The sequence below is a fragment of the Neomonachus schauinslandi genome, chromosome 2 (assembly GCF_002201575.2).
Source record: "Neomonachus schauinslandi chromosome 2, ASM220157v2, whole genome shotgun sequence".
NCBI classification, from domain to species: domain Eukaryota; kingdom Metazoa; phylum Chordata; class Mammalia; order Carnivora; family Phocidae; genus Neomonachus; species Neomonachus schauinslandi.
Genome location: NC_058404.1, coordinates 40,905,843 through 40,928,191, shown reverse-complemented (window position 1 = coordinate 40,928,191; position 22,349 = coordinate 40,905,843). Strand labels below are relative to the sequence as shown.

Sequence of the window (22,349 nt, the reverse complement as noted above, 5' to 3'; positions counted from 1 at the left end):
TCTAACACCCAAAGGGTTTAACCTTACCCTTTCCCTAAATTGTAATGTCTTTCTCCTATAGAGAGAAACCTGTCTCTTATCATCTACAGTTTATTTGCTTATTTGTTTAATCCTAGTAATAGTTTCAGAACTGCCAGCTCATGGCCTCCTTTGCTCATAGGAAATAACGTGAAGTTTATAAACACACCAATTTTTTAATGTTAAAAAGGGCTTCTCAAAAGCAAATATTGCCAAATAATTCTCTATTTCTTAATAATAATAATGTAAAATACATCATAAATCAGAGTTTGGCCTTTTCACAAAAATATATGTGGGTACCTGCAAAAGTACTGACACCACTTACTGGAGGTTAACAGCACTGGAAAAATCCTTACAGTAAGCTTAATTAAAAATATTATAAACAAGGAAAATACAGGAACATAAGAACTTGAAGAAGCTACCTAAGAGAGTTTCTAAAGGTTTAGTTTTCAGGTACCTTTAATTCAATTTTTCCTATTTTAAAAAAATGTAACTGATGTAGTAGACAGGCAAAAATATATATATACTCTCAAAGTCAGTAGCATTATGGAAATACGAAGAGAAAGAAATAAGTGAAAGCAACTGCAATCTCTTAGAACTACTGGAAAATATACCTTAGCATATAAAAGTGGGAAAATGAATGGAAAAAGATGAAATCAGAAAAGAGTTCTCAGTAATTCTGAATATGATAGCATGGGGTTTTAATCAAAACACCAGCAGAGATCCTGGCAGGATGGTGACAAGAAAAAGACTGCAACATGGTGAAGAAAGCAGTGCTTCCTTTGCAGGTGCTAAATAGCTAAATTAACTACTGTATGAATAACTTATATACTATTTACTCAGAATGCAGAAAGCAACTCCAAGAAAAAGCTATTTCTTCTCTCAACGCTAGTAAAAAATGACACAGAAGAAGAATGGGTGTCCTTTAGCAGGACTCCAATCATCATGACCACCACTTTAGTTTTGGGTGGAGGTTGGAAAGAGAAGGAAAGACAGACACTGGCAAGAGCTAGGAAGAAAAGTCTGGAAAGACTCCAGAATGCTTAGTATGCACCAGAAGGTTACAGAGCTAGCTGTGCTGGTCTTATTATTCTAGCTTTTATGTACACATCCTTTAGAAGGCTGAATAAAAATGACCATAGGCAGTTACATCCTTTGTATTTTTAAAAGGTTGGCAGGAAGTATTCTAAGACTTTTTATATAGATGAGTGTGTTTCAACATAAAAATGTATACACAATCTTTTTAAAAAACATAAATAGGGGCACCTGGGTGGCTCAGTCAGTTAAGTGTCTGACTCTTGATTTCAGCTCAGGTCATGATCTCAGTGTTGTGAAATCGAGCCCCAAGTTGGGCTCCATGCTGGGCATGAAGTCTGCTTACAATACTCTCTCCTTCTGCCCCTCACCACCCCCATAAATAAATAAATAAATAAATAAATAAATAAATAAATAAATAAATGTAAAAAGAAGATAACTGGTACAAAGAACTTAATGCTTATAAAAAGGATTTTTCCTTTATGTGAAATTACTATAAAAAAAAAAATCAGTGGATAATGCTGCAGTTTTTAGATAGATGCCACAGGGCCACGGCATCTCTACACAGAAGCTGCAATTGTACTCATGTTTTATCATCCACCTATAGCAGGATAAAAAGTCTACTAAAAACGGTCAAGAGTTAAGTATTGTGGGGAAATATAAAGGAAGAGTGGTTTACTTTCATGGAAGGCCACAATCCCCAGGTTTTCCTCAGTAGATTTGGAGTTCTTAAAAAGCTTAGAAATACGTAAATAATTTTTTAGACTTTCATATGTAAATCTACGGGGTTCAAACAAAAAAGTTGACACAAAAGTCACATTACAAAATTGCCCAGTCCTTTTAAAAATGATATTTCTACATGTTAGATGTGTAACTTTTTGACTTTCCTCCTATTTTACTCTAATCTAAAAAAAATCTGACTTTATGCTATAGTGGTTCAAATAACTCACTGTAAATAACCAATACACATGGATTGCATTCATGGGATAAGGGCTGTTCTAAGTGCATCACACATTGTCACCTTTCCTTTCTCCACACTGGCACTTCAACTATTACCCCCATCCAGAGTTCTCACTCCTATTCTAGCTCCATAGACTCCATAAGAACCACCTTTTAAATGACAACTAAATTCCACTTCCTCAAAGGAGGTTTTCCAATGCTCCCTAGTTGGAAGTCATTTCTCATTATTCCACAGCATTTTATAGGTAATTCTCTACTGTAGACAGAATTCTAAACATGCTTACTTCCCATTCCCTAGGTACTGCTGGGAAGGAACTCTGCAGACAGAATTAAAGTTATTAATCAGTTGACCTTAATACAGGAAGATTATTCTGGATTATCTGGGTGGGCCCAATTTAATTCTACGAGCCCTCCAAAACATAAGAGGAAGACAGAACAGTTACTCAGGAGATGTTCACCGCCCCCCCCCCCCCAAAAAAAGCAGAGGAGAGATGAAGCAGAAGGGAGGTCAGAGAGATTATGAGGAGTGAGAAGGACTTGAGCCATCGGTGTTGGGTGTAAAGATGGAGAATGGGGACCAGAAGCCAAGGAATGCAGATGGCTTCTAAAAGATGAGAATGACCACTGGCCAACAGGCAACAAGGAAATGAGGACCTCAGTCCTACAACCACATGGAACTGATTTCTGCCTGAATGAGTTTGGAAATGGATTCACCCTCAGTGCTTTCAGAAAGAGGTAAGCCTGCCTGTACCTTGACTTTGGTTTTGTGAGACCTGGAGCAGAAAATTCAGTCAATCCAAACCTGTGACCTACAAAACAGTAAGATAATCAATCTGTGTTGTTTTAAACTGCTGTGTTTACAGTAATTTGTTACAAGAGCAATAGAAAACTAGTATGTTTTCTTTTGTACTTTATCCTACTCAATATTCCTTCATATCTCAGTGGACAACAGAAACATCTGAGGAGCTTTTAAAAATGCACATGGACCCAGAGATTTGAAATCGATGACAGGGAGGAGAGGAGAGCTGGGCGAAGACATCAAGATTTTGTTTACAGCTCCACAAGTGACATTTTCCTCAACTTTTTTTTTTTTTTAATATTAGCATTACCACAGAAAGTTCCTGCCTGCCCATTCCTAGGATATTCCCACTCTCACATCCCCAATTTTTTTTTTTTATCCACCAAAGAAGAGTTTTGCTTATAGCAGAACTTCATATATAACCATGCATTGCATACATTTGTTTATAAAGTTTCTTTCATTCGTGATGTGTGAATTGGTAGGCCATTCCTTTTTACTGAATACCACACTGTATACCACAGTTTATCCATTCACCTGTTAACAGACATTTGGGTTGTTACCAGTTTGGGGCTATTATGAATAAGGTTGCTACAAATATTTTTGTAACACAGGTTTTCATTTATCTTGAATTGCTGGATCATAGGGTAAGTGTAAGAAAGTTCAAGACCTTACTTCAAAGAGTCTATACTATTTTAATAGTTTCCACCTAAGTGAGAATACATTAGTTGCCTATTATTTCTCCTCTCACCTCAAATGATTTTAATGTGTAGCCAGAGCTGCAAACCACTATGTTAAAAATTCCTTCAGGGCAAGATGCATGTCTCACTCATCTTTGCTTTCCCTAATATATTTAGCACAGTCTTTACCAAAGCAGAAACTCACGAATCCTATCAAATTTCATCTTAATCCAGTTTTTTACTTTTGCCATACATGACAAATCTATTAAGTATGCCTTTTATACCTAACCACAATTACTGTATAATTTTGAGTAAAGCATTTCATACTTTATAATCATGGGTCCAATATTTGTTTTCCCTACCAAATTCTGAGCTCCATGAAGGCGTAACCTGTATCTGTGTTATTTAAGGGCTGCACCCCAGAATCCAGCAGAGACTGGCCCGTAGCAGGACCTCAATGAATGAACAATATGCTTTGGGGAAAGAAAAAACTCTTTCTCCTAAGTATTTTGTGTGTTTATTTAAATCAAAACAACAAGGCACAAGTCTCTACTCTAGGAGGGTCCTAGGTCTATAGGCTCTCAATATTTGGGGGACCAAAGATCCCTCTGACAATCTGATTAAAACTATATGGATCCCCTTGCTCTCTATCACACACACACAAAAAAGATGGAATTATGTATACACTCACACAGATTCACAATTCTGCATGTAGTGTCAAGGTGATCACATAATGCTCACAAAGCCAATCCATGGACAGAAATCACTGCACTGTGTTTTACATAAAACTGCAATAATTTCTTTCACAAGTATTTGTTGAATATCTGATTTGTCCTAGAATTACACTAGGTATAAAGATACTGTAACCAGTAAGACACATTCTCTGCCCTCAAGAACAGGGTCAGGGAAAACAAAACAAAAATGAACTATTGGGACTTCATCAGGATAAAAAGCTTTTACACAACAAAAGAAACAATCAACAAAACTAAAACGCAACCTAGAAAATGGGAGAAGATATTTGCAAATGACATATTAGATAAAGGACTAGTATCCAAGATATACAAAGAACATATCAAACTCAACACCCAAAAAAACCCCCATAAAATCCAGTCAAGAAATGGACAGAAAACATGAACAGACATTTCTCCAAAGAAGACATACAAATGGCCAACAGACACATGAAAAAATGCTCAACATCACTCATTATCAGGGAAATAAAAAAACAATGAGATACTATCTCACACCGGGCAAAATGGCTAAAATTAACAACTCAGGAAACAACAGATGTTGGCAAGGATGTGAAGAAAGGGGAACCCTCTTACACTATTGGTAGGAATGCAAACTGGTGCAGCCTCTCCTCAAAACAGTATGGAGGTTCCTCGAAAAGTGAAAAATAGAGCTACCCTATGACCCAGCAACTGGGTATTAATCCAAAGGATATACACACAGTGATTCAAAGGGGCACATGCACCCCAATGTTTATAGCAGCAATGTCCACAGTTGCCAAAATATGGAAAGAACCCAAATGTGCACTGACAGATGAATGGATAAAGAAGATGTGGTATATATATGCAATGGAATATTACTTAGCCATCAAAAAATTGAAATCTTGCCATTTGCAACAATGTGGGTGGAACCGGAAGGTATTATACTAAGCTAAATAAGTCAGTCAGAGAAAGACAAATACCATATGATTTCACTCATGTGTGGAATTTAAAAACAAAACAGATGAAAATAGGGGAAAGGAAGGAAAAATAAGATAAAAACAGAGAGGGAGGCAAACCATTAAGAGACTCTTAACTATTTGGAACAAACTGAAGGTTGCTGGAGGAGAGGTGGGTGGGGGGATGGGGTAACCGGTTGATGGGCATGAAGGAGGGCACTTGATGGAATGAGCCCTGGGTGTTATATGCAACTGATGAATCACTAAATTCTACCCCTGAAACTCATAATACACTATACGTTAACTAAATTAAATTAAAAAAAAAAAAAAGAATAGGGTCAGGGAAAATGGATAAGGAAAATGTCACACACACTGGAATATTACACAGCCATAAAAATGATGACATCATGCCATTTGATACAACATGGACCTAGAAAGTACTATGCTAAGCGAAATAAGCCAGTAAAAGAAAGACAAACACCATACGATTTCACTCACATGTGGAATTTAAGAAACAAAACAAATGAACAAGGGGGGAAAAGAGACAAATCAAAAAACAGATTCTTAACTACAGAGAACAATCAGATGGTTACGAGAGGGAACGTGGGAGGGATGGGTGAGTTAGGTGAAGAGGATTAAGAATACACTTATCTTGATGAGCACTGAGTAATATATGGAACTGCTGAATTACTATATTGTACACGTGAAACTAATGTAACACTGTATGTACATTAACTACACTGGAATTAAAATTTTTAAAAAATGAATAAATAAACAAAAACAAGACTCAGAACTATAAATACAGAGAACCAACTGATGGTTGCCAGATGGAGAAGGGTGTGAGGTTGGGTAAAATGGGTGAAAGGGAGAGGAATAACTAAGCCACAGGAATAAAAAGCAGAACATAAGGAACACAGTCAAGGATACTTTAATACCAATGAAATGGGTCAGACCGTAGCTACACTTGGGGTGAACATAGCATAATGTATAAACATGTCAAATCACTAAATTGTACACTTGATAATAATGTAACATTGTATGTCAACTATACTAAAAAAAAAAAGAGTCAAGGAAAAGGTCATACACAAGCAATGAGCTATATCATCTAATAAAAATTCAGATATTCTCAAAATCCGTAACTCTTTTCAAATATGTCTTGTTTTGCCTCAGTTTATAACATATGACTAACGACCTGAAATGCAAACAACCCTTCAAGGTAATATTTTAGGTACACAGATCTGGCTTTGATTTATGTTTCTACAAGTGAAAGAAAACAATGTATCTATGTTGCGTTCTTAAAGAATAACTGCTTCTGATTGCTTCTAGAATTAAGCAACTACATGGTAAATTGACTTGCCTAGGATTAAGTACTGACTTCCCTTAGTGCTCTTCTTCAAATGGCAGTGTGTTGAAATGAACATATTAGTTCATTTATCTGAAAGTATCAGAATCTTCAACAGGTCGCTGAGATGATGAGGGAGAACTGCAGGAATGTATAGCAGTCAAGAGGAAAGTTTGTGTACCGACATCATCCAGGAAACACTTCCTTGTGAAGTCTGGGAAAATGCTGTTTCCTGCTGTTTCTGAGAAATCAACATTACAGCACAAAAACTATATGCTATCTGTGAAAAGTTTGAGGGAAGGGTAAATGTTAGAACTACTAAAATAAACAAAAAGTTGGGCGCCTGGGTGGCTCAGTTGGTTAAGCGACTGCCTTCAGCTCAGGTCATGATTCTGGAGTCCCGGGATCGAGTCCCGCATCGGGCTCCCTGCTCAGCGAGGAGCCTGCTTCTCCCTCTGACCCTCCCCCTTCTCATGTACTCTCTCTCTCCCATTCTCGCTCTCTCAAATAAATAATCTTTAAAAATAAATAAATAAATAAATAAATAATAAAATAAACAAAAAGCTTTAAATTAACAACAAAAAAAATCCAACATTGACAGGGAATGGAGTTAAAAAATGAGTAGAGAAATGAATTATTCTACAATAGTGGATTTTCTGAAGTAAGCTAATTTCTTTAAATGCCAAAATCTTTATAAAATAGTTTCATTGGCAATCTTTCCAAATCTACTCCACACTGTTTCCTTAAACTAAATAAGCGTAATGCAACATTTCTGATGATTCATTAAGTACAGCCATTACTCTGACGTGCCATGTAATAGAGCCAATTCTCTAAGCACCTACTTGACTACCTAGACTTGCCTGTCCTTTGTCAAAACAACTCCAGCTGTTCCATTTGGAGACCCAGTGCTCTTTAAGGTTTCCTTTTCTCTCCACCTCCTTATCAAATCACTTCTTGCTAATGTCCAAATAGCTAACAGCACTCCCTCCAACTTCATCCTTCTAATTCATGGCTAACTGAGAAAATAACAAAATTAAGTTAAATTTTCAACTAAAAAATTTAAGTAACAACCGAGATACTTGTGTTTTATGAGGTTTGTTTTAGAAAAATCAATTGAATGTGGCTATTACTTCTCCAGTTAAGAGCTGGCTCCGACTGGCAGTTGCCCAGCCAGGCCATAGTTTGAAGCAGCTGTTTGTTTATCAGTATCCGCCTGTGTCTGCGTGGCCATTTGCTTAGGATATGCCCAGAAAAGAGATTAGGGCAAAAATTTTGAAGTAAAAGTTGTGGTTGTTATTAAAAATAGGCCACAAGTCAGGGTGAGTAACATTTTAAGGTTTGTTACACAGACGCTATAACATCCATTTATTCTGGCTGTTTGGAGTTCTTATTTTAATTTTGTGTTTTCAACTTTCTGAGTCTTTTTCAGACAACTGACCTTTACATGAGTATACAATTAATACAACCACAAAAATTGTTTTCCTTTACGACATTTTTACTGTACAGCTAAAAATGCCTTTAAATTAAAATTTGTTTCATTGTATCCTTAATGGATAGGTAAACACTGTGTTTAGAATACATATTTGCTGATAGTTCATTTACATTGGATTGCAGCCCTCTTGAAAAAAAAAAAGCACATCACTCCTAAGGAACCCATCCCCATGTGGTATATCATAAGCAAAAGGAGGATGGCTTAAATTCACATGTGACCCATGACATTCATATCACATGTTCATACTTGAGTGAAAGGAGCAGCAACCTTGACGGATTATGCTTTAAAACATCTCTAAACATACAAACAATCTAACTTCCATAGATACAGCTGAATATGAAATTCTGTAGCACACCTTCATGATCAAATTAAAAATAGAATCTCTCTGGGAATCATTAATATTCCATTAAAGTGCCCTCACTGATTATGACCTCCCCTACTCAAATTTCTTTCTTTTTTCTTCTTCTTCTTCTTTTTTTTTGGTTAAAAATCTGTTTGTACTCTTTAAGCAGCATCTGTTCTGCCAAAATGTTCTACCAGACTTCTTTTTGATAATTTTTTTTTTTAAAAGCATGAAGATGATTTGTGGATATTCAGCTACTTCAAAGTATTATCCTCATTACCGTCGCCATGTTTCATTCAAGGTCTGAACCATACAAAAGGGAGCATCATTATTCAGCCCATGACGACGAGCACATGACTGGAAGCAAAGCATGCTTCTAGATCTCCATGGGGAAAGCAGAAGCAGAAACACACCACGAACCGTTCATCACAACTCAGCTTGATTCATTTTACTGAAAAAAGCAATATTCCATATTTTAAACAAGAACCTTTAGAGCTCTTCTCTTAAAAAGCTTGCTAACACAGCTTTTCTCTTTAAAAGCTATCCTGCTTTTGTATCAGGATAAGCATCTAAGCCCTTTTCCTCCATAGATACTGTTGCTACCAGGTTTCCATGACCTTCTCTCTGAGAGAACTCACCTACTCTAGGCAACAGTTGATGCTCTTTTTTTAGCTACACTTAAATACCACCCATAAGTTCCTATTTTCAACTACATACTCCGAATATAACTCAGATCAAGTATTTTTGAGAATTCACTTCAAGCTTTTCATTTATAAAAAGTTCAGACTTTTTTCTGACTGCAGCCTGCTTCTTTCTCTCATGTAATTCTTTAGGAGTCAAGCCTTTGAGAATGCTGCTACGACAAAGGTAATCTTCCTGGATTTAAATCTGAACTTTCACTATTAGGTACACACTTGTTTGTCTAAATCAATAAATACAATATGAAAGATAAAACTTGATATGATTTGAGTTTACAAAGAGAAATTAAGAATGCTTCCAATACTTAGATTGAAAGGTACCTTAAATATCATCTATAGGATTTTTCCAACAGCTCTGCCATTGAATATTTAGCTCAAAAAATATGAGCACAGCAGAAAAACAGAGCAAGAAGTTCTGGTCCAGGTGGCAAGTGGTGGTGATAGACACTGTGGGCTATAGAAGCCCGAACACATTATGGGCACAGCCCAAATATCTTATTTTACAAATGAAGAAACTAAGGTACAAAGAGGTGAAATGATCATGCTAAGAGTCCATCACCAGTCACTGGCAGCATTAAGACAGGCTCAGAGCCCCAGTGACCCCCACAGCCAATTCACAAAAACTAGGGAGTAGAAAAAACAAAGAAACTAATATTTATGAACACTTGAATGCATTTTAGATGACACAATGCAGCCACTGAACACACATCATCTTATATTTAATCCTCATAATCACTCTTGGAGAAAGTATTATCTGTGTTATACATGAGGAAACTGAAAGAAGTTAACTGTCTGGCCCAGGTAAAATATTGGGCTTCCTTTCCAGATCTGACACTATTCACTTCACATGGCCACAAAGCCTACCATTACATTCAGCCTAACAGATCAAACATTAACTCAGAAAAAAAAAATTATGGTTGTTCTACCTTTTATTGCTCTTATATTCCACGCAGATTAGAATGCAGGTAATATAGGAGGGGGCAGATGGGCAATTTGGGATAATAATTTAGCAACAGAAACTCTAATAAAAAACTCAAAATAATTCAATAGTTAATATATTTTTCTCAATAGTGTCACTACCCACATCCACGCCACTATTCCTTCTCTTGTGGACAGACCATTCCTTTTCCATTTCTACTCCCACATCTTCCCAAACAAATCTCTACAGTATCCAGAGTAATCATAAAAATAGATTTATGTGACTTTCCAACTTTCAACTCTTGAAAATAATTCCCGTTGCCTTTTTCTTAATATATCATTGTTTTTAATGCTGCTACATAGTTATACCTAACCTGTTGATCATGATATTTGGTAATTTAAAAGAAAGACCCACAAGGAGTAAAATTTCATTAAGCTAATTTTTATACAATGCCTAAACCTCTGGCTGAATGGAGAGAACAGGCCCATTTGCCCCCACCCTCTTTTTTTTTAAGTGGGCCTTTTCTTCATTGAAAGTTTTATTGACATAATTACAGATCTGCATGTAGTTGTAAGAAATAATAGATTTCTTAAACCTTTTACCCAGTTTCCTCCACAGGTAACATTTGCAAAACTACAGTATAATATCACAACCACAGTACTGACATTAATAAAACCTGACTTTATTCAGGTTTCTCTAGTTATACTTGTCCTCAGTGATAACACTGGAAGTAAAGATGAAAGAGTAGAGAGCAAAAATGGTGTGTGCCGGGGGAGTGCGGGATGTTGCTTAAGGACAGTCTTTTTTAAAAAAATTTTTTATTGTTATGTTAATCACCATACATCACATCATTAGTTTTGATGTAGTGTTCCATGATTCATTATTTGCGTATAACACCCAGTGCTCCATGCAGAACGTGCCCTCTTTAATACCCATCACCGGGCTAACCCATGCCCCCACCCCCTTCCCCTCTAGAACCCTCAGTTTGTTTTTCAGAGTCTATCGTCTCTCATGGTTCATCTCCCCCTCTGATTTCCCCCCCTTTATTCTTCCCCTCCTGCTATCTTCTTCTTTTTTTTTTTTTAACATATATTGCATTATTTGTTTTAGAGGTACAGATCTGAGATTCAACAGTCTTGCACAATTCACAGCGCTTACCAGATTAAGGATAGTCTTTTGGGATAAAGAAAAGGAGGGCAATTTCCAGTGTTAAATTTTCAACCTTCTCCCTGGCTGAAAGGGTCAAATTAGATAGAACTCTAGAAGTGAAGTGGGCTGGCTTTGCTCTCTCTTTTTAAGAAGAATCCTTATAGCTCTTCATGTCACACTGTGAAACAGGTCCGTTTCAGGGACTGAGATCACAAAAAAATCGCTTATCTCTAACTGCTGATTGATTTTTGTTTATTTACCCTTAAATACAACTATAATTGACTGAAAAGCCTAATGGTTATGAACCTTCACAATATTTTATATTTCATAATCATGTTTCTTCCTTGTCCAATAAGACACATTAATCTTTATTTAAAATGTATTTTTCACCCCAAAGAGCCAAAAGAATCTCAAAAAAGAAAAGTAAAGTGAGAGACATCACAAATCCAGACTTCAAGTTATATTACAAAGCTGTAGTGATCAAGACAGTATGGTCCTGGCAGAAAAATAGACACATAGATCAATGGAACAGAACAGAAAACCCAGAAATGAACCCACAACTATATGGGCAACTAATATTCAACAAAGCACAAAAGAATATCCAATGGAAAAAAGACAGTTTCTTCAACAAATGGTGTTGGGAAAACTGGACAGCAACATGCAAAAGAATGAAATTGGACCACCTTCCTACACCATACACAAAAATAAATTCAAAATGAACGAAAGACCTAAATGTGAGATAGGAAACCATCAAAATTTGAGAGAAGAACACAGGCAATAACGTCTTCGGGATTAGCCATAGCAACTTCTTACTAGGTATGTCTCCTGAGGCAAGAAAAACAAAAGCAAAAATAAACTATTGCGACAGGACTTCATCAAGATAAAAAGCTTCTGCACAGTGAAAAAACAATCAAAAAAACAAAAAGGCAGTCTATGGAATGGGAGAAGATATTTGCAAATGACATATCTGATAAAGGGTTAGTATTCAAAATCTATATAGAATTTATCAAACTCAACACCCCAAAACCAAATAATCCAGTTAAAAAATGGGCAGAAGACATGAACAGATACTTTTTCGAAGAAGACTTAAAGATGGTTAATAGACACATGAAAAGATGCTCAACATCAGTCATCATTAAGGAAATATAAATCAAAACTGCAATGAGATATCACCTCACACCTGTCAGAATGGCTAATATTAACAACTCAGGAAACAACAGATGTTGGCAAGGATGTGAAAAAAGGGGAACCCTCTTACACTGTTGGTGGGAATGCAAACTGGTGCAGCCACTCCTCAAAACAGTATGGAGGTTCCTCAGAAAGTGAAAAATAGAGCTACCCTATGACCCAGCAATTGCACTACTAGGTATTTATCCAAAGGATACACACACAGTGATACGAAGGGGCACATGTACCCCAATGTTTATAGCAGCAATGTTCACAGTTACCAAAATATGGAAAGAGCCCAAATGTGCATCAACAGATGAATGGATAAAGATATGTGTGTGTGTGTGTGTATGTATATATATATATACATACACACACACACAATGGAATATTATTCAGTCATCAAAAAATTAAATCTTACCATTTGCAATAACGTGGACAGATCTAGAGCTTATTATGCTAAAGCTAAATAAGTCAGTCAGAGAAAGACAAATATCATATAACTTCACTCATTAATTTAAGAAGCAAAACATGAACATGGGGGGAGGAAAAAGAGAGGCAAACCAGAAAAGAGACTCTTAACTTTAGAGAACAAACAAACTGAGCATTACTGGGGGGTGGAGGGGGTGGAGGGGTGGGCAGGTGGACAGGTAAAATGGGCGATGGGTATTAAAGAGGGTACTTGTGGTGAGCACTGGGTATTGCATGTGCCTGCAACTAATGTTACACTGTATGTTAACTGGAATTTAAAAACTTGAAAAGAAATAAACTGCATTATATCTTTCTTTGCTGACCTTTAGAGTCATCTGTTTAAATGCTCCCCTTCCAGCTAATTTCTCCATCATTTTCACAAATTATTTTTCCCTAATAATACCAAACAAGAAAAATGCATTTAGAATAAAACATAATGCTTTCAGCCAAATATATATGTTAAGGATTGGATACAGATAGCCTATGTTCTTAGAAACTTCTTATAAAAGAACCTCACCTAAATTCTGTCTTTTGTGAAAGCTAAGGGAAAACAAGCACAGCTGAATAAGAATTTTTATTGGGATTCCGACCAATACAGTATGTAACAATTGAACTCACTATGTTATTTACCATTCCATTAATGGAATGATGCATATGAAATTCCACTAAGCCAGGCATACTGATTTACATGTTGTCTATTTAACTGCCATACCCCCCTAGCTGCAATCTACACACACACACACACACACACACTCTCTCTCTCTCTCTCTCTCTCTCTCACCATTAATTACCTCTCTCTTCACCACTAACACCTGAGAGAGTGAAAACTTTTGGTCTTCCCTCAAGAGACTGCAAGTTAATTTCAAGGTTAATAAATTCCCACCCAAGTAAAGGAGATAGATGCAATAAATTTCAGAAGAATATTCTAAAGTCAAACATCTGACCATAAGCAATAGCCTGAAAGGATGGCATGTTATTGACTTGCCCAAGCAAGATTTATTTACCTTGCTTTTTAATGATTTCCAGTGATATTGCCTTGTAACTAGAGCTATTATTAAAGCTATTTCTGTATTTAGGCAGATTTAAAAGGAGATAGGTTACAAAACATTCTGCAAATTGCATTCAGTTTTGTTTTTTAGTTATTAGGATCATTTTGAAAGACTTGGGTGTTTTGTTGTTTCTACCCTCTCCATCATTATGATGATACAAAAATTCTTAGAGATTTTTTTTCTAATTCCCATTGGCACCTATTGAATTCAATTGCCGCTCAAGAAAAAAAGAAACTTAGAGACCTAACTATGACAAGGATAAAAATATTAAGAATGTTATTTGAGTATCAAATGGTAGGTGGCAATAAGAACGCTGAGACAGAAAACAAGCAGGGTTTCATGTTTCATTGTCAAAATCTTCAGTCTGGATCTCCCCAAAGTGAAATTATTATGCAACCAATAACTAACCTTCTACCCTATACGTTTCTATGACACTTCTCATTGGCTCCTTTTGCCTTATTTCCCATTGCTTCTTTCCTGCTTTTATGTAAATATATTTTGAAATGGCTACTTCCCCTCTAAATATTTAAATAACAGGTGGCCATCACCCAAAGTTCCTGTGTTTCCCCCTATATGTAATGAGAAATGAAGGATTAACAACCACCCAGGTTAGAAATAGAACACAGAATGGACTAAGATAAAAATGTGGCTTTTCTGTTAAAATCAAGAATAGAGATTCATAGGAAACTCAGAAGAAATAAAACTTACAGAATAATTTAAGACCAAACTTAAACTGGTCCTGGAATCCTGAAGAACCTTTGAGGAAGCAAATTAGTTCTTCTCCTCTTTGAAGATCCCAAAATAATCCTGGGATATTAATGGATATATGAATTATTTGAAGTGATTAAAAATTCCAGGGGAAAAAAGAAAGGTTGCTAGATGTCCACCTGCTCTCTTTTATTTTCTCCAAACAGTCCTAGGTAAGAAGGCTCAGGATCTCCAATCTTGCAGTTTCAAAGATCCAAACCAAATATAAGATATAAAAGCATGGCAAGAGGGAAGTTCTAACCAAGGTTCATTTTCATGTGCCTCCACAATGTTAACACAGACTTTATGGAACAAACGCTTGTGGAAAATTTTGACGGCCATTCTTTGGAATCAACAGTCTTTGGAAAGAAAGGAAGCCATAAATGATGAGGGTTAAAAATCTTACCACAAAAGGAGGAAATGCTCAAGCTCAAGGTCACAGATGGTCTGTTTGAAAGAGCAAGAAGATGTGCATGGTTATGCTAAAAAAGGATGGGCGATAGAGATCTTATGAATAAAAGCTAATCCCACTTAGACCTCGTACTTATAAAACACCTTAGACCCAAACCCTGCAGGAAGGGATGGAGGCCCTTCCCAATCCACTTCAAGCTAGGTAAAGAATAAAATATTAAAAATAAAAAGTCACAATAGCTAACACATATACCATTTATTACATGCTAGGACTCTAAGGGCTTTATAGGTTAACTCCATTAAAATAACTGATGAGGTGGGTACTAATAAGATCTCCCATTTCACAGATCCGGAAATCAAGAGACAAAGTTTCAGTGAATTTGCTTACAATCTCTCAGCTACTAAGAGGGGGGTGCTGGGATTAGAACCCAATCAACATAGTTCCCAAGTCCGTAAGCATAATCACCACACTACAGTGTCTCTCAGAAAATTTAGCCTCCAACCCAGACCTGGCCCACGTTTTACATTCTCATCCCTCTCTATTCATGTACTTAATTGTTTTATTACTTATTATAAAATCTTAGGAATGTCTTATTAAGTCTATGAGAACCAAAAGCAGAACCTCCCGTACCCTCCTTTTCCACAATGTCACTCAAGGATGCTTAAGCACAAACCACAACCAAGTGTTGGGATGGGCAGTCCCTATACAGCATGAAACATGCCAGATGGCTTAGTGTATTTTGTTAAATGAATTGCTGTCCTGATTTAGTGAAAGGTACTTATGACAGAGAACATTAATGTTTATGGGTGGGAAAGGTGGTAGGAAATGAAATAAATAATAATCTAACTAAAAAACAAAATAAGTCTACTACTAAAACCGTACCTAAAGTTCAAAGGCCTCTCTCAAACATCACATCCTCACAGCCAGACTTCAACTTTAAAGAACCTAAGTAATATTCTATCACTGATTGTCCTTTGGTCTCCAACTAATTCTACTTAGATGATACCTTCTACTGTAGGCATCTAGAATTTATACTCAAAGCAACTTGTGGGAGAAACATTCTTATTCGCACAAAGCACTCATTTATCTGTTAGGTCATCAGGTCAAAAGGGACACTGCAGGGACGCCTGGGTGGCAAAGTCAGTTAGGCATCTGCCTTCAGCTCGGGTCATGATCCTGGCTGGGATCGAGTCCCGCATCGGGCTCCCCCTGTTCTGTGGCGAGCCTGCTTCTCCTTCTCCCTCTGCCTGCCGCTCACCCTGCTTGTGCTCTCTTTCTCTCTCTGTCGAATAAATAAATAAAATCTTAAAAAAAAAAAAAAAAAGGGACACTACAGTGGAACTGTAAATTATTAAAAAAAGGGCTCAATGTATCATCTATCCCTTTCATGTAGTCAAGGCAAAATTAAAGCAAAATATTAATTGAAGTCTCTGAATTAAAGGCTTGAAATAAATTTCTCATTTTTCATATATTTAAATACATTATGGTTTATCTTTTTTGATAACCATTTCTGTTGAGAACAAGCAGAATCAGTTTATATTTTAATTTTAATGTGGAATAACTATTTATTTTAAGGGAAAAAGAACCACCCATCTTTCTCAGTAGTTTGTGAGGACAGGGGCCCATTTAGTTCCAGCATGTTCTCCAGGTCCACAATACCCAGTGAATGTACAATGGCCCATCAATAAATATTCCCTACTACCCAACCACATTGAACAGCAGACATAAGGTGAAATCCTACTGCTGGTCCAAAGAAATCTGAACAGACATAGATCCAAATGCTATTTTTGAGCCAAAGAAATCTAAAAGTAATAAGATCAATATGCAGCAATGAAAGCCTCAATTCAATCCATGTAACTCTAAGCATCTTACCTCATAAATTAAACTGAATATTGCAGGTGCCTATAATTTTCAAGTTGGAGAGAGGGTGGAAGAAGACAGAAAGGGGTTAGGTTACTCAGAACCTGTAACATAATACCAAATGTTTTGTGTTTATCTCTCTGTGTGACATGTCTATAATCATTTTCCACAAAAGTTCAAATGAACATTCCACCCAGTAATTTATCTCTGAAGAGAATCAAGAGATAGCCATTGAGAAAGAGAGTGAGGGAGAGAGTTTGAGAGAGAGAGAAGAGGAAAAAGAAGAGAGACAAAAAGAGCACAAGAAAAAGGAAAAAACAGATAAATAGAAACAGAGGAAGTAAAGGAGGGAAGTCGGGGGCAGGGGGAGCAGGAGGGCAGGGAAGGAAAAAAGAATAGCCACATGAAAGAGAAACAAAACAAAAATGGTTTGAAGAAAACCTTTTCTTGATGAAATCTGCAGTAAAATTCAGATTCTTACTGAAATGGAAAACTCCCATCTTAGGTGGGTGAGTGGCTGCGGTTTTGGCTGCTAAAGGGAATCATTTTTTTACTTGACAATTTCCATGCTAAATCCCACGGTCACTTTCAGTGTCATTTCACTGTCATCTTCCTACAGTAAATAAAAGAGTATAATAAATATTTCCCCCCTGAAGTTTATAAACATGATCTCAATGGTACAACTGTAACAAATCATCCAGAAAATTCTTGGCAGAGTAAACCAAAGAACATATGTTTACCCAAGGTGAACGGCAGCAACTGGACTGTATGTTAACTACATTTGGTTTCAGACAGCTCATCAAATATGCTCTAAATCTGCCCAATAATTCATCCACAGTCATGCATGTTACCATAAGCCTACCAATAAAATATAAAAGCTTCACTATGAAAAATTTTCCTGCCAATTTCTACTTCTGACATAACTTGATAAAACCCTCACTAATCCTTCTCTTAGAAAGACTGCATTATTTTCCACGTTAATACCACTAAACTGAAAAAAGACTTGTTAACATGTATCTACAGTACATCTTCAATGGATGTAGAGAATATATTTATCATGTCAAAATCCTTTTATTTCCCATTCAGAACTGTAGCTTCAGCAATGGCAGCATTTGTCCTATAAAGAAACAATTTAAAAAACACTTCTTTCTATAGTAACCTGAAGCTACTTTTCTTCCTGCTTTTTACATAATGTAATTTTTTAATGAGCTGCAATTAAAGTCAGTAAAAGAATCTCATAATACCATATTCTTATGCCTTCTTTCACTTTCCATAGTATGTGTCTTTCAAAATCTAGAACTCTCTTGTATATCTTTTATATGGTTTAAAAGATACATAAAACATAATAAAGGACTTACTCTCAACTGGTACATTTCCAGATCATACCACAATTCATATGTGTTGCCCTTAGCAAATTCAAAGGAATTGCCAAAGAAACCTACATATGTACAAAGTTTTTAAAAAGAAGACTAGTATCAATTAGAAATCTGTAAAACTCAGATTGTCAACATACATATCTTATCCTGAACTTCTCAAATATTCACATCCATTATCAATCACTATTTTGTATTTAAACAAATGCATATCTCATTTATACTGCTGTAGAATGTTATAAATTCTAAAGCTGATTTCGTTGTCTCCTTGAAAACAATCTGATACAGAAAAACATGCTGACTGTTACCAATAATAAAGCTAACTTTTACAAATAATTCAAACATTCTACAATTACTCAGATTTCCAGAGACAACCTAAGTCCTAGTTTTGTAACTAGGGACTGAATACAGCTTCCATTATAGTATGTAAATGCTTTTCTGTTTCCATAGTGAATATACCTTTGTGATCTTTTTCAAGTTCTGACAGTATGCTCACAAATAAAACAAAAACTGCTCACTATATGAATCACCAATTATTCCAAATCTACTTATTATCTCAGTATTACTGATTACAATGTGAACTTTTAGCATTGAAGGGTATTTGCAGTCTGACACATCAAGGATGAGGTCCAATAGAAATATCACCAACAAAACCAAAAGCAAAAAACAAAATACTTAAGTTATCCTTGCCCTGTTTATTTTAGATAAAAAAATAAGCAGAAAAGACAAAATATAAACATATTTTAATAACCAATATTTCAATGCTTACTTTCAGTAGATCCTTGGAGAAATCACTGCCCTCATTTACCCCTTGAAGGTTTGCAATGAACTCTTGGCAGGTCATCTTCTTTCCAATATTCTGGAATAGAGGCAAATAATACATCATAATGACATACATACATGGAATTCTTAAAACTGTGATTAAGCAAAGCAAGACTGATTTGGCTTTTCAAAACATGAATACACATGCCCCTATACGTGCATATATCCACACATACATATAATACAAACTTATACTCATAAGAAACAGATGGCTTATTATGCTTTCAAAACAGTCATTAAATATAAATAGCAAAATTATGCCAAACCTTTATTTTAACCTAAGAAAACATCTGAGAAATCTATGCTACATTTATATATATATAAGGTAGTTTTTAATGGAAAACATGGATAAAATGACATTTCTGGGCTGAACTCTGATAGCTATTTATTTGCTTGTTTATTTTTATTTCCTACATATTGTCAAGAACTGTGAAGGATCTGAGATTCTAGCCCACTTTCAAGCTAACAAACTAGTCTACCACAATCTCACATGTTGGCAGATGAAGTAAGATTCCTGAGTCGGAGGCACAGGAATTTTTTTATAACAACAGGAGTAGCCAAAATATTAGCATTTTCTTGCTCCAGTTTCCTGAGTCCCAATTCTCACAGAACCTGAACAGGGCCAGATGACATGCACACACAGTGGGTTGTGATACAGGAAAGGAGCCCCGAGATTCGGGAATCTGAATATTTGTAATGGACGGTAAGCATGCCTATTGCTTTTGCTCTAAATAAGAAACCGACTGTTCTCATCCAAGGCTATAAGCAAACCTATCCATTGCTCTAAAGTCACTATATTTTCCAAACTGCTCACTACAGAAACAATTTTGAAAAAATAGAACAGAACAAAGGCAACCAAAGCTTCTGTTCACAAAATGTACAGAAATGCAAGAGATCCATGGAAAATTGTCTCCAAACACATTTAAGATTAAGTTTAAGAATAAGTTTAAGATTTAAGAATGAGTTTAACCAAAAAATCAGATTAATAAACAAAATGAAAAAAAAGCAAACAGAAAATATAAACTAACAAAAAAAGAGAAGATACAAATATGTTAGACTGAGAAAACTAATAAAACTCCTATGCCAGCCTCAGTCAACTAGTAAGAGCTGCTAGTCAGAGAGGATTCAGAGGCTCAATTTGACACCAACAGAAATCCATCCTGAGTGCAGGAGAGGGGTGTGGAATATACACGCACCCGCATGGGATCTCTGGCAAATGTGGTCCAAGTGAATATGAAGTGTACCAACATATTAATATCCTCGTACATAATATGCATACAAATAAAATGTATATTCTGTGAGGCTATTTTTCAGAAAAGACTAAGAGTGGAGTAGGACATTAGTCTTCAAGTTGAGGAAAAATATTAAGACTTTAAAAGGGATGCAAAGCCATAGATAGTTTTGAGAGTATGTATATAAAACCTTAACTTCAAAAATACAGATCTGCCTGGGGACATATACACCTATGTGTCTTAAAGTAATCGCTTCCCGCTCCCCCTCTCACAGCTGCTCTTCTACCTTATAACATGAAACAAATCATCCAACTGATCCTATCTAATTAGTTAGAGTGAAAGTGCTAACTAACTGTTGTTAAAAACCTTGCCTCTTCCATCAGCAAAGAGGGCATAGTCAGACTTTACATGACTGGATGAATGTTTTAACAATGAGAACTGACTTTGCCAATTATTTTAAGTAAGTTAAATCTGCAGCCCTAAGTTCTGATGAAAAATTTATTTAAAGCACAGAAACTTTAATAAAAAATACTTTTTCCCAACATTATATTGAAAAACACAATATCTCAACCTTCCCAGTCCTTATCAAATGTATCAGATCCAAAAAGGTGCATGTACCATATGTTGGCTAACTGAACATAGTAATAAAAAAAACAAAAGGTACCTTAAGGTAAAAAGTAACAAGTATATTCAATAGTCATTTTGATATGACTTGACAAGGACTTTCTGGTTATGTTCTGAGGAGCCGAGAAAATGAATGAATAATGACTACATAACAAATTCTTTTCCAAGTCAGGCAGTTTCCAATTCTCAAAATCAAAAGATGACATGATTTAACCATCAGTTAAAAACCAAAATTTTCTTTAACATGTGATCTGGTGAATTCAAATATTTGTAACACTATCTTTTTTAAATCAACTTTATATTGTTCATAGCAAAAATTTCTTGAAGAATGATTTATATTTAAACATTTGTTGTATTTTATATTCATGAGATATTTTGTTACAAGTAAGTATCAAATAATGAATAAAAGACTCCCAAGTATAAAAACATGTTACATGAGGAAAAAAACTGGAAAATTAAGCAATTATGACTATTAGGAGGAAAAAAAGGTTAAATAAAGAGTTGACTTTTTTATATGGAGTGTCCGCTCACTGTTAACTTTTTACAAATACCAGCTTTACTGAAATATAATCCACGTAACATTCACCCTTTTGAATTATACAATTCAGTAATTTTTATTTATTTATTTGTGAGAGAGCAAAGGCAAGCAGGGGGAGGGGCAGAGGGGGAGGGAGAGGGACAAGCAGACTCTGCGCTGAGCGCAGAACCCAACTGAGATCATGACCTGAGCTGAAATCAGGAGTCCACCATTCAACCTACTGAGCCACCCAGGTGCCCCTACAATTCAGTAATTCTTAATATATTGATAGAATTCTGCAGCCATCACCACTATCTAAATTCAGAACATTGTCATCACCCCAAAAGATACCCCATATCCATTAACAGTCAGCTCCCATATCTCTCCTCCCATTCCCAATACCCATCTCCTGGCAACCACTAATCTTTTTATTTGTATGGATTTGCCTGTGCAGGAACATTTCACATAAATGGAATCATGGCCTTTTTTTTCCTTTCTTTTTCTTAAAAAATATTTTATTTATTTATTTGAGAGAGCGAGCACGTGTGGGGGAGGGGCATGGCCTTTTTTGACTGGCTTCTTTCATCTACCATATTTTTTTCAAGGTACATCCATATTCTAGCATGGATCAGTATTTTATTGCAAAATAACATTCCACTGTATGAATATAACAAATTTTCCATTCAGAAGTTGATGGCTGACTGAACTGTTACCACATTTTGGTTATTATGAATAATGTTGCTATAAATATTTGTGTAAAGTTTTTGTGTAGACATATGTTTTTATTCCTCCTATATATATAACTCAGGAGTAGGAATGCTAGGTCGTACGGTAACTCTATGTTTAAACATCTGAAGAACTGTCAGAATTTTTTCCAAACAGACCACACCAGTTTACATCGCCACTAAAAGTGTGAGTTTCAATTTCCCCACATCCTTGCCAACATTTATCTTTTTTATTTTAGCCATTTCTAGTAGATA

At 35.9% G+C, this 22,349-nt stretch overlaps 1 protein-coding gene across 1 annotated transcript in view; it reads right to left on the bottom strand.

Annotated features, from left to right (window-relative positions):
* PSD3 (pleckstrin and Sec7 domain containing 3) overlaps positions 1-22,349 on the bottom strand; it is a 440,689-nt gene that overhangs the window by 278,791 nt on the left and 139,549 nt on the right. Inside the window, exon 9 of the mRNA XM_021681565.1 lies at positions 18,944-19,033. Coding sequence (XP_021537240.1) covers positions 18,944-19,033 — 90 coding nt within the window. The remainder of the gene's footprint in view (positions 1-18,943; positions 19,034-22,349) is intronic.